Source organism: Acartia tonsa, chromosome 9 (genome assembly GCF_053477335.1).
Source record: "Acartia tonsa isolate MP-2025a chromosome 9, ASM5347733v1, whole genome shotgun sequence".
Lineage (NCBI taxonomy): Eukaryota > Metazoa > Arthropoda > Copepoda > Calanoida > Acartiidae > Acartia > Acartia tonsa.
This window is the reverse complement of record NC_137268.1, coordinates 32,507,138-32,524,946: the sequence shown is the minus strand read 5'-3', so window position 1 is coordinate 32,524,946 and position 17,809 is coordinate 32,507,138. Positions and strand designations below refer to the sequence as shown.

Below are 17,809 nucleotides of genomic sequence, written 5' to 3'. Positions count from 1 at the left end.
ACAGATTATAACAATGGTTAGGTTTGAAGGGGGTGTGGGACGCTAGGGCTTAGCTCCCGGCGGTAGACAGGCTGTGGGGGCAGCGGTGGTAAAAGGGGAGGCAGCGCCTCCCGGTTATATAAGCGCGTGAGGGGCGCGTGATAGTTGCATGTTTGAGCCCCTCCCCACATTTAGGCAGGCCAGTTTGACCGCTAGATAGCGGGGTCAACATCGGTCATGAGATAGATGGTGATATAATAAGATTAGTGCAGTGGGTTTGTTATGATAAGTCACAGCGTAGCAACTCTGTAAACTGCCTGTCCGTCTGGGTGTCGTATTACCACATAACTACACTTTCTAAGTCGTACCTAAATACTACAGGAATAACCTTGCAAAGTTTGAAATCGATAGGTAAATTCTAAATTAACGGAAAAAAGCTAACCGTTCCACTAAAAAAGCTAACATTTCCACCTTCAAATCTAACTTTTACTGACGGACAGACAGACGTACCGACCCTAATTATAGAAAAGCTTCGCTTTTAATAACAGTAAATATGTTGTAAATCAATACTGTCAGTATTTTTAAAAGCGAAGCTTTTCTATAATTAGGGTCGGTCCGTCCGTACGTCCTTCACAAACGGATAGCTTTTTTCGTTAATTTAGGCATGTTAGATATGTCATATCGATTTCAAACTTTGCATGGTGATTCCTTTAGTAATTAGGTACGATTTAGAAAGCATAGCAACTCTATAATCATTACAAGAATGTCCGTACATCCATTTTAAACATATTGATTTTTTTACTTTTTCAACAACAAAGTTTTATGTGATCTAATCATCCGATTGATCTGATTTTTGGTATGCTGATTCCTGGGACAACAAAGTATAATGTTAAAAGCGAAGCAACTCTATAATAAAGTCCTAAAAATGTAAGCATGTCCATAAACATTATCCTGAATCAAGCAGTTTTCAACAAATTTACTTACAATTTTGCTTCGACTCTTATACATTTATATTCTGATTATTCAGTTCTGACACTATATAAGTGTTAATGTCCGTTTGTCCTACCGTTTCAGTGCTTCGCTTTTATGGATGTTGTCATAATTGTTTAGTTAAATAATATGTTGATTTTTCATTACTGTTTTTACTTTCTAAGTTTAAGATTTCAAGGTAAATTGAAGAAAAAAAGCATTAATTAAAACCAGAAGGTACCCCCGTTGACAATTTCATGAGTTATAATTAATCTACAAAAAAAAGTTTTAAAACAACTACTGCTTTCATGTGTTAGAGATAATATACATTTTACATCAAAGGCTATTTTAAAGTCAAATTAGCACACATTTTTAGTCTAATTCTTAAAAATTCTATAATCCGGAAGAAGGAGCAGATACAATTTAGCTAAAACCAGTTTTGATTTTGCAAATATGTCTATTTATAGGATCCATTGACCGCTTGTTGCGTGTTGGTCAAAAATCCGCTAAACTGTTGAGGAAAAGTGTGGATAAGGATAAAATAATTTTTAATAGTTATCTATCGCATAGTATTATAGACAGCTTTCCGCTGAATTAAAAAAATATAAGATTTAAACCAGTTTTGTAAGGCCCGTGCAAACAAAACTGGTACTGGTTTTATGATTTTTATTTTAATATTATTGAAAAATTGTATGTAATACGATTCTATGCATGATATTTCAGTATGGCCAAGAGCGAATATTTATCGTTTTCTAAGCCATACTGGAAAAATATTACCTATGAGCTTGTGTGCATTTGTCGAGAACAATATGAGCAACTTCTTCTATCAGATAAATTAATAAAAACCTATAAAAAACATAATTCAACAACATCCATAAAAGCGAAGCTCTGATACGCTAGGACAAACGAACATTAACACTTGTAAAGTGTCAGAACTCATTAATAAGAATATATAAAAGTATAAAATTCGAAAAAATTGTATGTAAATTTAAAAAAAAAACTGCTGAAATACAGGACAAATCTAATATGCCTAAATCAACGAAAATAGCTATCCGTTCCGGACGGACGGACGGACCCCAATTATGGAAAAACTTCGCTTTTAAAATAATTGTATTTGAAAAAGGCAAAGTCCCTCGAGGCTGGTAAATAGCCTGTAGAGTAAAAACATTCGGGGAAAAAAATTTAAGGGTCTATTTTTTCTTACATCTCATTATGAAAATATTGTTTTATTACTTCAAAATTTGATATACTTAGATAATTGTTCCAATTATCGATTGGATATTTTTTTTAGTGATAATAGTTTAGTTTAAATGATTTCACTTAATTTCAAAATTTAAATTCCGATACATATCAAATTTGGTTTTATCAGGATTTTATACAAAATATGGAGTTTTTATGCATATTACATCGTGTCTAATCATCTTGGTAATCAAATGAAGCTCTTGATAATGTCTATAAAAACGACGTCATATAATACAAATGACCAATGACAGGCCAATACACAGATTAAATTACCAATTACCAGCATACATTTTAATTGACCAATGGTAGGCCAGTATCACATTTTTTATAGGAACTAAAAAAAGGCTTAGAATTCATAAATCTTGAAATAAAAATGAAATCTTACCCAGCTAAAACAAAAATTTCTGGTATTTCTAGTCCTGTGTCTGGGAATGATCCCTCTTTCAGTGATTGCAAGTATATCTAAATTAAAATAAATATATATATTTTTGTGAACCATTTGTATTTCCTTAAAATAAGGAGAACCAGTCATACTCAGGCCAGAGTTGGGTAAAAAGTTTTACATTTTAGTTATGAATGTGGAAGCAGTTCATAGTGCGTATAAAAATTGACGTCATACAATACAAATGTCCAATGATAGGCAAGTATATATATTACTAATGGTCAATTAAAATGTATAGTTGCCTATCATTAGTCATTTGTATTGTATGACGTCATTTTTTATAAGGCACTATAAGCTGCTTCATGAATGTGGGTCTGACATCAGATTTTGGCACTTTCACACCATAAATCCTAGTGAGCTCTGATAACCCTTCCCCCCTTGTCTAAAAAATTGTTTAAATAAGGGTGGGGGAGGAGAGAACTATCTAAAGGCTAGGTTAGGTTATATTGGGCCTTTTATTAACCCCGCAGTGTTAGGGCACTGCAGGTAAAGGTCCCGCAGTGTTAGAACCCCATAGTCATACCCCTCTAAAAAAACATACTCTACTCCCTTATTTATTTCTATATCTAACTGTACAACTATCTATCCATCATCCATCTATCTATCTCTATCTCTTTATGAATTTACCTCTCTAAAACAGGTAATATATGAGTACACTGTTAAAAATAAAATAAAAATTTAGCATCAGATAATACTATATATTCATTTCATTACTTTATAGCATCATTCCATATGCTCTAGCAAAAAAAACCTCATTACGATATAAGGAAGATTCCAATACTGTATAAAGTATTACTTAGTGTTCTATGGAGTAATATGTATTACTAAATAAAGAATGTGCATTTTATAGTATTATCTAATACTCTCTATGGAATAAAATTCAATACGCTAGAAGGAAGTTTTTAATACTCTGGTTCGTAATTTTTGTTACTCGGTAGGGTAAAAATTGATACTAAAGACGTAATATATGTGTATAATTGTAGTTATTATGGTATATAGTACTACATGGTGTATCAATTGATACTAAATGAAAAAAAATATGTTTTACAGTGTAAGACAGGATTTAAGAATAACCCCTCCCACAAAATATAAACAAATCTATAAGTATCTATCTATGTATCTAGGTATCTATCTATCTATGTATCTATATATCTATCCATCTATCTATCTATGTATGTATTTACCTCTCTAACATCAGGTAACATATGAGTAAGACATGATGTAAGGATGACCCCGCCACCAAAATATAGACAAACTATATCTATCTATCTATTTACTTAATATCTATCTATGTATGTATTTACCTTTCTAACATCAGGTAATATATGGTATGTATTTACCTTTCTAACATCAGGTAATATATGAGTAAGACAGGATTTAAGAATAACCCCTCCCACAAAATATAGACAAATCTATATCTATCTATATAATTCTATCTATCTATCTATGTATCTATCTATCTATGTATATATCTATCTATGTATGAATTTACCTCTCTAACATCTGGTAACATATGAGTAAGACAGCCAAATCTATATCTATCTATCCATCTATCTATCTATGTATGTATTTACCTCTCTAACATCTGGTAACATATGAGTAAGACAGGATGTAAGGATGACCCCTCCACCAAAATATACCCAAATCTATATCTATCTATCTATCTCTATATGAAAGAACCTCTCTAATATCAGGTAGCATATGAGTAAGACAGGATGTTAGGATGACCCCTCCCACAAAATAAACCCAAATCTATATCTATCTATCTATGTATATATCTATCTATGTATGTATTTACCTCTCTAACATCTGGTAACATATGAGTAAGACAGGATGTAAGGATGACCCCGCCACCAAAATATATACAAATCTCTATATATCTATCTATCTATCTATCTATATATCTATCCATCTATCTATCTATGTATGTATTTACCTCTCTAACATCTGGTAACATATGAGTAAGACATGATGTAAGGATGACCCCGCCACCAAAACAGAGCAACATCGAGTATACCAGCACTTTTTTGCCCGACTGTTAACAGCATCAGTTTTTATCATGATTGGTAATTTCTAGGGAAGTATGTGACATTAGAATGTTATTTATACTGGTACCCAAAGTTTTAAGACAATCTCACATACGTTGGCTTTAAAACTTTAGGTACATCTATACTATGATTAGATATAAAGAATAATTTTGTTTATCAGCATTGGGAATGTACATTAATTTACATTAATTTCAAGATTTTATTAAATCCTTTGTTTAGAACTTCATGATTTTTTATTGACTTTTTAAAAATATTTGAAAAAAATGCAACTAACGGTTTAAACAATGTTTGTTTAAGAAAATAAAAAACATAATCCTTTGAAATAATTAGTGGACCTTTTAAATCAAACCTTTTTCTCATTGTTAAGTCTTTAGAGAATTTTTTACGCCATACTTAAAAAATATGTATAACATCATATTATAGACAATTTTCCACGAATGATAAAAATCCATAAATTTTATTTTTCTTCTCCAAACCTGTATTTCAGTGGTCCAGTTCGGATTAAAGTGAAATTGCCAAAGCAAATCTTTGAATTGTTTATTTTTGGTTTATGTAAGCAACAAAAGATAGGTAATTAAAAAAATAACAAGGACAACAAAGGACATAAGTACTAAAGTAGCGCAGCAAATTAAACATACTATTTGCAGCAGCGGATTAAATTGCAAAAATTTAGGGGCCTTTTCAAAGAAAATTCAAAATTATGCTTAGCACTCAGAATCTACTTTTTTACTTGATGGGTCCGTTGGTCTGTCAGTGATGTTTCTCGAGGACTTCAAATTCCTATGGTGTCTTTCTCTTCTGCTATTCAAGATATGATTTTGACTTTTTTATGAAGATTCTGCTTACCATTGAACATCTACTCTTTAACTTTCTAGGTTCGTTGGTCTGTCTGGCTGTAATGCTTTTGGAATTCACCAAAAAGTGCCTTTCCCTTCTGCTATTCAAGTTAGTTTGACTCTTTTTATGAAGATTCTGTTTTTTTTCCCATGTCTACTAGGGTGGGTTCATATCGGAATTAGACAAAGCGGGGATATGCAACAGATAAAATTAACCTTAAAAACATTTCTGACCGAAAAGGAATTTTAAAAAATTGAGTTTTAGAACACGACCACTTAAAAATATAATTCATTACTTATTAGTATGCAAAGACGACATTCAAAAAATTTTGAATCAGAACTATGGCTTCATGGTGCTCCCTGGAAAGGCCTTGAAGAGCTGAATCAGGAACTTTTGTCCGTTTCAAAATATCTCGTTCCTAGCCTTAGAAATCACTAAAAACCCAAAAAATTTTAAGGTTTATTGAGAATTGTCCAATTTGTAGAGTTTTTTTTAGATTTTCTCAGGCTAGGAACGAGATTTTTTGAAACGGACAAAAGTTCCTGACTCAGCTCCTCAAGGCATTTCCAGGGAGCACCATGAAGCCATAGTTCTGATTCAATAAATTTTTGACTCCCATTTACAAATAGCTATACAATTGAATGTCTGGTCGTCAGCGGTTTTAAGACTTAGGATAAATTTTAAATCACCCAGAGGTGTATGATATCTATATAAATTGAGTGCAGATCCCCGCTTTGGCCTCAGAAAAAAAATGTCCAAAATCGACCCACCCTAATGTCTACTCTACAACTTATCATGTCTGACTGTCTGTCCATTATGTAATTCTTTCTTTTACACTTATGGATGTTATCATCCTTTCTTAAAATCTCAAAATGCATTCAAGATACTAAAAGAGTTAGACCTATTTTAGACCTAGCCAAACCTATTTTTATAAGAACCCCTCTTAAACATGCTTAACTCTTTGACAAACCCCAAACTGTCCCAGTTTTGAGCAAGACGATTCCAGTTACGTCATATACGTTTCGGGAAAGAAAAAGGGAAGGGTGGAAGAGATGGGAGAAAAGGGGAGAGATTTTCTTCCCACCTTCCCTTTTTATATGACGTCACAGGAATCGTCTTGCTCAAAACTGGGACAGTTTGGGTTTCGTCAAAGAGTTAAGCATGCTTAAGAGGGGTACTTATAAAAATAGGTTTGGCTGTTTGTTTATCCTTAGGTAAAACAGAAATTATGAAAGAATAAATCCGTCTGGTTCATAGGACTCATAACATAACAAACAAAAAGTTGCTTACGAAATTTGGGGTATAGCCCCTTTCGTGGCAGCGCTCCCTTAAGGGGCGGTTCGTCGTATTTTCAAAATGGCTTTTGATTTGGTAGGTTAGGTAAGGTTATATTGGGTCAGGTGATTGCCCACAGGGTTAGAGCACCCCGCAGGGGCTAGATATAGGAGAAAAGCTACTGTGAAAATACGGAGAAACAAAAAATGCTCCTTATAGGGCGTTGCCACGAAAGGGACTATACCCGAAATTTGTTTTACAGTAAGAATTTTTCAGGAGTTAGGTATGTGACAATGGTTACAAATTTTTGCTTTTGGTACCCGTGTATAATACAATAAAGGTACTAAGAAAGAGAGGGAATGTCTGATTGAGCCAATAGGAGAATCGCATCGGAATTTACATTGGATCTCATTGGTTGAAATTATGTACACATTTTCCTACGAAGGCATGTTTTTTTTCATTTCATACATACATAAAAGTCAGCTGTTAACAGTATATTTTCTTAGTAGAAAGCTTTGCGGAATCAGAATTAATTGCCCAAAAATTTCGTTTACAATTTGAAAGCTTGAAACAAAGTTGGATTCTTAAAAAAAAAGTTAGGCTGGCAACTCGCTGGTGAGGCAAAATTATTTTTGTGAAAAATCCTCCAAAATCGAATAAAAAAATTTACAAAAATGAAATAAAATCTTAAGAGGGTTATTAACATATGATTTTGTTTAATTTTTGTAGATTTTTAATGTGCTTTTGGATGATTTTTCACAAAAATAATTTTGCCTCACTATCGAATAGCGAGTCTATCATTTTTTAAGAATCCACATCAGCTTGAGTCGAAAGTAAACAATACTTTTGTCTGCTAGGAATGTTCTCTCTTAGATTTGACGAAAAAAGGGTTCAGAATATTCTTCTACTCTTCTATTTCTATTATAATACCACAAAATAGTTACTCTTCAAGTAGACCAAGCTTACTGAAAATTAACAATTCAAACACTAGCAGTAGACTATACAAGTTTTTAATCAATATAATAGATTTGAAATCTGCATAAAATTTTAAGGATTTTTTTATAAAATTAGTTTTTTATATAATTCTTTATTTAAAGGCGCAAATACAAATTAAGTTAAATAATTTTGAGATCTGTGATTGGTGGATTGAAAACTATCTGCGCTCTGATTGGAGAAGCTTAAGTGACGTACATCATTCAACCAATCAGAGCGTAGGTAGTTTCCAATCCAGCTATCCTATTGGTCAAAATTTATTAACTTAAATCGTATTTGCGCCTTTGAATAAAGAATTATATAAAAAACGAATTTTATAAAAAATCCTTAAAATTTTATGCAGATTTCAAATCTATTATATTGATTAAAAATCTTTAAAACTTTTATAGTCTAACTAGCAGACAATAAAGTTCAAAATGTACAAAACAAGAATATTTTGGTTGGTCCAATTACTGTTTACTCTACTAGTGGCTGCGCTCCAAGCATCTAGGGGCTCTATATTCGAAGGGATATGGAAGGGCGGAAAAATAGCCTAAAACCACACCCAGACTTGTTTATGAAAATAAAATAGCCTAAAACCATCCCGGGACATATGTGAAGCTTCACTGTAGAGGAGGACCATATCGGTTCATCGGTTAGCGATATCCCTAGCTAGAGACAAAAAAAACTTGCTACTTTATATAATAGGATGTATGGGTCTACTATGATAAAAATAAGAATAACAAGGATGACAACATCCATAAAAGCGAAGCACTGAAACGGTTGGACAAACAGACATTAACACTTGTATAGTGTCAGAACTGAATAATCATAATATAAATGTATAAGAGTCAAAGCAAAACTGTAAGTAAATTTGTTGAAAAACTGCTTGATTCAGGATAATGTTTTTGGACATACTTACATTTTTAGGAATTGATTATAGAGTTGCTTCGCTTATTACATTATACTTTGTTGTTCCAGGAATCAATATACCAAAAATCAGATTAATCGGATGATTAGATAACACAAAAATGTGTTGTTAAAAAAGTAAAAAAATCAACATGTTTAAAATGGACGTACGGACATTTTGGTGATGATTATAGAGTTGCTACGCTTTCTAAATCGTACCTAACTATTAAAGGAATCACCATGCAAAATTTGAAATCGATAGGACAATTCTAACATGCCTAAATTAACGAAAAGAGCTATCCGTTACGGACGGACGGACGGATCGACCCTAATTATAGAAAAGCTTCGCTTTTAAAAATAGGGAAAGAGACCAAATGGGTAATCTTAACTTAATGGTGTAGCCATACAGGACTTTCAAGTAGAATGATACAACACAGATTTTTTGAAGAAAAGAAAAAAAATATTTCAATGCTTATTATTGGTTAGGCTGGTCTATGAAAGGGTTTGAAATGTCATGCTAGCTTAAAGATCTCTGAAGGGTTTCATTATCTTCGTTTCTATTCATTTTTAAGTCTGAATCACAAGGTGTAGACTACAATTACAATTTAAATACCAATATATATATATGTTTTGTTTACTCGAATTGTTTACATTCCAATGTTAGGGATAATATGAGCAGCGCATTCAAAATCTACACCCAGAGATGGGTTTTCGAAAGAAGAATGCCGCGTTTTTTCGACATTTTTTAGACCTGTCGTCTTTGTTCAATCAATCATTATTATGAAAAGGCCTCGTAGGAGTATAAAACTTAGGAATTCAAAATTTTAAAATTTTTATTTCAGCCATTTGTATAATGTCTAATAAAGCTCTAAAAGATGCATTAATTAATATACAGCAAAAATGGATTTAAGATAATTTATTTTTCTTCTATAAAAGCCGTACCAACAAAAGCGAAATAATTCAATAAATAGTTGTTTACTCTGTTTAAATCTTACAGGGCCTTTTTATAATAATGATTGATTGAACGAAGACGACAGGTCTAAAAAAAGTCGAAAAAAGGCAGCATTCTTCTTTCGAAAACCCATCTCAGACGTATTGGTCATTGATAATGTGTACACTGTACACTGTACAAACCTTACACATCTAAAAACTAAGAATTTTAGATCAATTAATACTAGAGTTATCAGAGTTTTTTTTTCACAAGATTTACTAAAAATTAATAATCACAATGACCCCTGGAATAGCATTGCAAATAAACTTTTTGGAGATCATTATTTTGGAGGTGACAAGGGCCATAATTTTTTTTAAAAATCTTTTTAAATGCCTTATTTTTAAAAGTTACATAAGAGTTTTTAAGATTATGATAGTCTGATTTAACTCTAGAACGACTTGAAGCCACTTAAGCATTGCTAAGATTTTAGCTAATCATTAATTTTACTTCAACCATGACACTCTTTAATGAACATTTCATTTTATAAATTCCTTCATTTTATAATTTTTGTCCTTTACATAATTTTAAGGTGGAAAAATTATTAAAGTTTAATTTTAAATGTCTTTTTGAAAAAAATATACAGTAACTAGAGGCAGCGTTATAAAATTATCCCGCTATTGGCTAGATTGAATATTAATCTTTTTCTTCCATTGGTCAATCCCTGAATATTAATCTTTTTCTTCCATTATCCTATCCCTGAATATTAATCTTTTTCTTCCATTGACCAATCCCTGAATATCAACCCAACTACAAAAAAAGTTACTATGCATAAAGATTACTACGACTTCAGTTTCGTTTTTTCATCATTTTTTAAAGATTAAATGTCCCTCTCTCTCACTTCCCTTTCCTTCCATCTTTTTAAAATTTCATTATGTTTATTTAAAACCGTATTTATAATTTTGTCTCTTTTTCTTTAAAAAATTTAAGGATCCTAGTATTTTTTTGTTTCAAATTTTTTTCCTGAAAGGGTTAAAATGTTAAATTTTAGTTTAATATCTGAACACATTACGAACGCGTCGCTAGTATCAAATTATTTTAAAACTAAGTTTTCTTTGATTAACTATTTTATAAATTTAAATTTTCTATTTTATATATTTTTTATAAATAGAAATTTAATACTTTGATATAATTCAAAAAGCAACATGAAATAAAAAAAATGAATTTATTCTTCCTAAAGTAAATAATGGATCTTATCGTTCTGGTCAATGAGAGTTTATTATGGGTTATTGGAGCACTATGAGTATTAAACACTCTACTATTGGAAGACTCGAGCTCATTTATAGACGTTTATTTCCTAAATAGATATGTCATGGATCTTGATGCAATAAATCAAGCCGTTTTATAAAAAATCTGTCGAAAATAATTCATAAGGTAAAAAACAGAAAAAGTAGTCGCTCATATAGGTATAGAATAACAGAGAAAGTTTTTTTTTATGCAAGATAAACTAATTTTCTATTTCTATTGCCCTAGCATTAAATTTACCCTTGACTTTAACACGTAGCATATTATCTAGGCTACTGAGAGGTTATGGGTTCGAATCTCAGCCCAAACCGCGTCAAAAAGATGTTAAAAGTTGTACTTACTGAAGCTATTTCATGCAAAATTCAAAGGTAATATAAGTGGGAATACATTGGCTAAAAACAGGCGCAACTCATCACTAACAATGCACAGTCAGGACTTCTACACAAATGCCGTGTAATTGAAAGGGTTGGTTGTTTGCTATAAATAGGATGGTAGTGCCTTGTATTAAGGACTGGCCCAACGCCGTTTTCAACCGTCCACAAAGTTATATCAATCAGGTTTTGGGCCAAAACTAATGATATTCAACTACAAGGATTATTTCTAAAATTCAAATTAGACAAAATAAGAATGACAATAATTTTAATTGAAATCACATCTTTTAAAATTAGTGTTTATTCACTTCCTCTTGTATCACAATAATTAAGATCAGCAATAGGCATAACATATCTAGATGGTCCATCTAACCACAAAATTCGTCTAATTTAAATAGGAAATTCTAGCAGTCAAACACCTTTATTTAAATAGTACGTCTCTAGATTATCTTATTAATCTAGCAAAAAGGCTAAATAGCGATTAAATGCAAAGGATACATGTGCGTTTGTGCATGCATACCTGAAAATTTACATAATATTGATGTTTTCTATGACTAGGAAGTTTTGAAGTGGTATTATAAAATGAAAGTTGTACACTTTTCAGTAGAAAAGATACTTTCTAATTTAAAATTTCCATTCGAATCTAAAAAATGGACGAAAAAATACTTTTTTCTCAGTTGCTATTAAAGATAGAAGTCTATTTTATTTGTAAATATCTTTTAATAAACATTAAGCATCTAGTGGTAATTTTTCCTTTCATTTTTAGTCCTTCCATTCTGCTTCAGTTGAGATAAAGATTCTTAAAAATAAATAATGTTTTTTTTTGTAGCTATTGAAATAAATTTCTAGTTAGAACTTACATGTCCAACAATAAGCATATAATTCAAATAACCCTTCCATCCGTCCAGATGGAGATTTCTTGGCTGCTATTGAAGTTAAATACTTGAAATTTCTTGTAATAATGTCCATAAACAATGAGTTCCTACTTAAAAACTCACCAAAACTGTTTGAATGTCCTTGTTTTTTATTAGCTTAGATTTTGTCATCCTTGTGCTTATAATAGTTTACATCCTGGTTTAACGAGGTTTAATCTTCTATTTTAATCTCATCTAATTTTGAAGGTTTTTTAAGATAAAAAGTAAATAACATGATATAAAATTCAAATAAGATAACAATAATAAAATAAGCATTAATCTTATAAAATAGGTAATAACTTTTATTTGTCTGTCTTTAATGATCTTCTGAAAAGATTACCTTTTTGGGGGGAGAGTACTACTCACAAGAAATATATCTCCAACCCTTAAACAAAAATTTCTTATTAAAAAAAGGCTTGAAGGCTAATAAGGGCTTCCAAGGGCGTAGACGCTTGTAGCAAAAGGTTTTGACTTTGTATGATACTTAATCTAAAAACAAAAGCTGGGTATAGCCCCTTTCGTGGCAACGCCTCTTAAGGGGCGTTTCTTCTCATTTTAACAGTAGCTTTTCTCCTATTTCTAGCCCCTGCGTGGGGCTCTAACCCTGCGGGGCAATCGCCTAACCCAATATAACCTAACCTAACCTAAAATAACCTATCAAAAGCCATTTTGAAAATACGACAAATCGCCCCTTAATGGGCGTTGCCACAAAAAGGACTGAACCCAAATGGCTTTGTGTAAGAATAGTATATTTTTATAAAAGATAAGGAATTTCTTGATTAAATATTTGTTTTGAATTACAAATTGAAAGTATAGACTTGTGTTTGTCTTGGATTGGTTATAAACAAATATATATTTGATTTTTTATCATGACCAAGCTTGAATAGTAAATAGTGTACATGTAGATATGGAAGGGGGGGGGGGGGGTTTTATGAGGATACTGTCACCCTAGATAGATCTATTAAATATAAATGGTGTAATAAAAGGATAATGGATACTTATTTAACAATCTCGGTCAATTAACTCTACTTTTTAAAATACAAGCGGCTACGCCCCTAGAGGCCTCTAGGGACACGTAAAATTGCTTCTTTTCTATCTATTTTAAAATCAGCTATTTACCAAAAATATTTTTTTTTGCTACTAGATAGTGTTAGTAATAGACATACTATATCTAGATTACGCTTCTGACCCGATTTTTCGTAAAATCTTAAAAGGAACATTATTAGCAGACGATAGTATTGTTTACTTTCGACTCAAGCTGAGGTGGATTCTTTTTTAAAAATAAACTCGCTACCTACTTGATGGTGAGGCAAAATTATTTTTGTGAAAAATCCTCAAAAATTGCATAAAAAATCTACAAAAATTAAAGAAAATCATGTGTTAATAACCATTTTATGATTTTATTTAATTTTTGTAGATTTTTTATGAAATTTTTGAGGATTTTTCACAAAAATAATTTTGCCTCACCAGCGAGTAGCGAGCCTAATCTTTTATTAAGAATCCACCTCTGTTTGAAGCTTTCTCATTTATGACGAAATTTTTGAGCCAGTTAGATTTAGTAAAGCTTTGTACTAGGAAATGATGTTGTTTACAGCTGACTTTTATCTATGCATGAAATAAAAAAACATGTGTACACAATTTCAAGCAATGACATTTAATGTAGGTTCTGATGGGATTCTCCTATTGGCTCAATCAGACATTACCTCTCTGGTCTTACTACCTTTCGTGTTAGTTATATTTTGGCTAATTTCAAAAATATCCACAGGGCGGTGTTTTTTTTTTAATTTTAAAAACATTTTATCGATTTTTCTGGGGAGTGTGTTGGTACCCTCAACCAAAATAGTTATAAATCTTCCTGGGACCTATGAGAAGCTACTCTGTAAAAGATCCGTTCAGTGGTTAGCGAGATTCTTCGGTTACAGACCAACAGACAAACAGACAGACTAACAAACATCATGTTACTTTATTATAAGGAAAGACAGACAAATATTTAGATGTATCTACACCACTACTCAGTTGGTCAGTCTGTCAGTCAGTACTGCTTTAAAGAAAAGCACATTTCTACAGCAGAAAGTATTTTTTTCTTTAAAAAAAAACATACAATATAAATTATTTATATTTTATTAATCCAATGACTCAATGTTAATCTAATCTATAACTTATTTGGTGAAGATTATGCTGATATATAAACATCTAGTTGGTAAATAAATTTATCTGTCTGTCTTTTAGTTTATTTCAAAGCTTCGCTCCTCATTGATGTTGTCATTATTGTTTTTTTTTTAAATCAATAGCACATTTTAGTTAAGTAATCAAAACAAGAAAACTTTTCAATATTTATGAATAAATTGTACATTTCAATCTGTCTAAAATGAACTTGAAAATAGATAAATAAAAATGTAAAAAGATTTATTAAAACAATATGTAGCTTTTTGGCCAAAACATGTTTTTTCTCAATTTTTATATTAAAACGTCAATTACAAAAACAAGAACAATTTCTCCCATAATGAACGTATTTTTGTGCTCGCTAAGAACTTTAGGAGAAATTGCCTGTAATTAGAAAAGACTAAAAAACTTTATATTGAAAATAAAAACAGCTCAATTAGTTTGACAGAAATTAGTATTAGATGTACTTTTTCTAATTTTCTTAAATCTGCGTATTTTTTGATATTTTCTTTGTTTAAGTATTTCAAGATCTATTTTTTTCCCGATTATTGATATTATTTTGTCATTTGCTAATATTGCATAACTAAAATAAGTGATAATTTCAACTGGAACAAAATAGAGTTAAATTATTTGATCAAGCATATTTGTATACCAATGAAGTTTTATGATATTTATTTATAGCATCTTGTTATAGACAGCTTTCCGCGGATAGTCAAAATGAATAAAGAATTGTTAGCCCCCAGAGTCCAAAGGGCTCGGGCTAACTTTACTCCAGAGACAAACAGACAATCACCCTGCTACTTTTGTATAATAAAATATCTAACAAAATTATAATCAATTTTGTTTAAAAACTGATTCCTGATCTAATATTTTTAGTGACCATCCTCTGCTGACTCCGAGAATTGGTAACACACCTGAAAAAAATTGGGTATAGTCCCTTTCGTGGCAACGCCCCTTAAGGAGCGATTCGTCGTATTTTTAAAAAGAATTTTAATAGGTTATTTTAGGATAGGTTAGGTTAGAAATAGGAGAAAAGCTACTGTGAAAATACGAAGAATCGCCCCTTAAGGGGCGTTGCAACGAAAGGGACTATACCCAAAAATTTTAATTAGTGGATCAAAGATACTGAATCCCTGGGATGGAGGGGACAGTTGTCCGTTTATTAAACTAGTCCCCAATGTTTTATAATGGTTGGTTCATTAAGTTGAGTGTCCAAACGTTTCAGCCACTAATTGTAATCTACAGTAGCTATTTTGTGCATCATTATGGAGATGTACATAAATTTATTGGCCATTGTCTTATCCCTTTAGGTCCCTGACGAAATCCAGTCGACAATTAGGGGATATTATGGGATAAGACAATTGATAATACATTGATATAATTAACAAAATAACCCTTCTTTAGATTGGCTAAGAAACTTGGAACCTACCAATCAATATTTAATAAAAATACCCAAAGTTTTCATACCAACGAATGTAAAATTGAGTAAATAAAACTTTGAGTACCAATATGATTTATTGTGTGCATGTCTGTATGTAGCAAAGGAACTTGCAAACCGCTTAGCTTATATGATCCTCCTTTACAGTGAAGCTTTTTTTAGCCAGTAGAAGGATAGTTACTCCAGGGATTAATATTTCCTCCCTTCTTAAAAAATTGGCATCATCCAACATCCAAATTTTTTCACTTTGTCTATTTAAAATTAAATTTAAAAATAGGTTTGTTAAAAGCGAAGCTTTTCTATGATTAGGGTCGGTCCGTACGTCCGTCCGTCCGTTACAGTTTGCCCTTTTCGTTAATTTAAACAGGTTATAATTGTCCTACCGATTTCAAATTTTGTATGCTGATTTCTATAAAAGTTAGGTATGACTTAGAAAGCGAAGCAACTCTATAATTGCTACCAGAAAGTCCGTACGTCCATTTATAACAAGATAATTTTTTACTTTTTTGACAACAAATTTGATTCTTTGAATACTGATTCCTATTACAACAAGGTACAATGTGATAAGCGAAGCATCTCTATAATCAAGTCCTAAAAACGTCAGTACATCCTTAAACAGTATCATGTATTTAATCAGTTTTGCAGAAAAACTAACAATTTTGTACATATAAGCTTATCCATTAATATTCAGTTCTGATACTCTACTAGTGTTGATGTTCGTTTGTCCTTCCATTTCAGAGCTTCGCTTTTATGGATGTTGTCATCCTTGTTTTTATTTCACAAATGCAAGAGATATTATACCTTAATTTTATTTTATTGTTTCTATATTGTTTGTTTAGATTTTCTTAGGGATACAGGGATGGGAAGAAAGGCAATTAATTCAATTTAGGAGTTTTGAAAGGCCGGGAAAGCCAGATTTATCGAGAAAAAAATGGTACAATTCTTATTTAAAATTTGAACAGTCAAATATACAAATGAGTTCTAAAATATATCACAACGAAATAAACTTTCTGTGATTATTAACTATTCCAAGTCCTATTAAAAACTGTTCTGCTAGGATCATCTCAAATTCAGCGACATTCTGCGCGCTAGTCCCAAAATTCTTTAGAATTAGCCAAAATAAGAAAAATTGCATTAGTTCTAGTACCCAAAGTCCAAGACAAACAAGAAAATCAATCTAGATCCAGTTTCCAATCCCTCTGTCCCCGGACTTCCCCCAAAACAATACAAGTTGCTTAATTTTTATCTCTACAAGTCTACAAGATAGTTTTAACACTAAGTAAATATGAATATAAGATAATGGCAATAAATTAAAAACAAATATAAATAATTTTAAGAAGAAAAAATAAACAAATTGAAAGTGGAAGCCGATGGTTCGATTCCCTGCATCCTTCCGATGGTTCAAGATAAAAATAACAGAATATTTGGCTGTCTAAATGCTGAAGCTTGAACCGATATGGTTCTCCTTAATTGTAAAGCTTCTAATGGGTCAAGGAAAGGTTTTTAACTTTTACTAAATCTTTATTGGTTTGTGAAAACGGCTAAACCTGTAACATACATCTACAGAAGAGGAAGTTTTGTTTATCATCATTGGGAATGTACAGAAACTTATCATTTATTGTCTTATCCCTGCGTTTTTACGACTTGATCATAATATCTTAAAAATATTTGTTGTCTTATTTTTGCCATGTGTGTTGATATACAGGGAGGGAGGGGACATTGGGCTTGTTATTACACTAGTCCCTAAAGTTTTATAACAACGTTTTCTTATCCGTTGGCTTAACAACCTAGGAAATTTTATTGAATTTTGATTGGTTGGTTCATAAGTTGAGTGCCCAAACATTTTACCCACTAATTGTTATCTTTAAACGTGGTAATTTTGTGCATCATTATTGGGGATGTACATTATTTTATCGGCCATTGTCTTATCCCTTTTGATCCCTGTTAGCTGATAAAAGTTTTTTCACTGATATTAAAAACTTGTAAATCATAACATTCAGTTCAACTAATCCCCCCA

The 17,809-nt window shown here is 31.5% G+C and overlaps 1 protein-coding gene across 4 annotated transcripts in view; it reads right to left on the bottom strand.

Moving 5' to 3' along the window:
* Nucleotides 1-17,809, bottom strand: part of LOC145328792 (zinc transporter ZIP1-like) — a 42,368-nt gene that overhangs the window by 14,434 nt on the left and 10,125 nt on the right. The window contains exons 2-5 of one of the 4 annotated variants that reach the window (XM_080172656.1): nucleotides 15,216-15,268; nucleotides 4,569-4,670; nucleotides 2,576-2,652; nucleotides 1,726-1,794 (exon numbers count right to left, since the gene is read on the bottom strand). In XM_080172656.1, the coding sequence (XP_080028782.1) occupies nucleotides 1,726-1,794; nucleotides 2,576-2,652; nucleotides 4,569-4,670; nucleotides 15,216-15,268 (301 nt within the window). Of the gene's footprint in view, nucleotides 1-1,725; nucleotides 1,795-2,575; nucleotides 2,653-3,816; nucleotides 3,896-4,124; nucleotides 4,155-4,206; nucleotides 4,262-4,568; nucleotides 4,671-15,215; nucleotides 15,269-17,809 lie in introns of those variants that run through there. The other 3 variants (XM_080172659.1, XM_080172658.1, XM_080172657.1) reach the window with 3 other exon arrangements.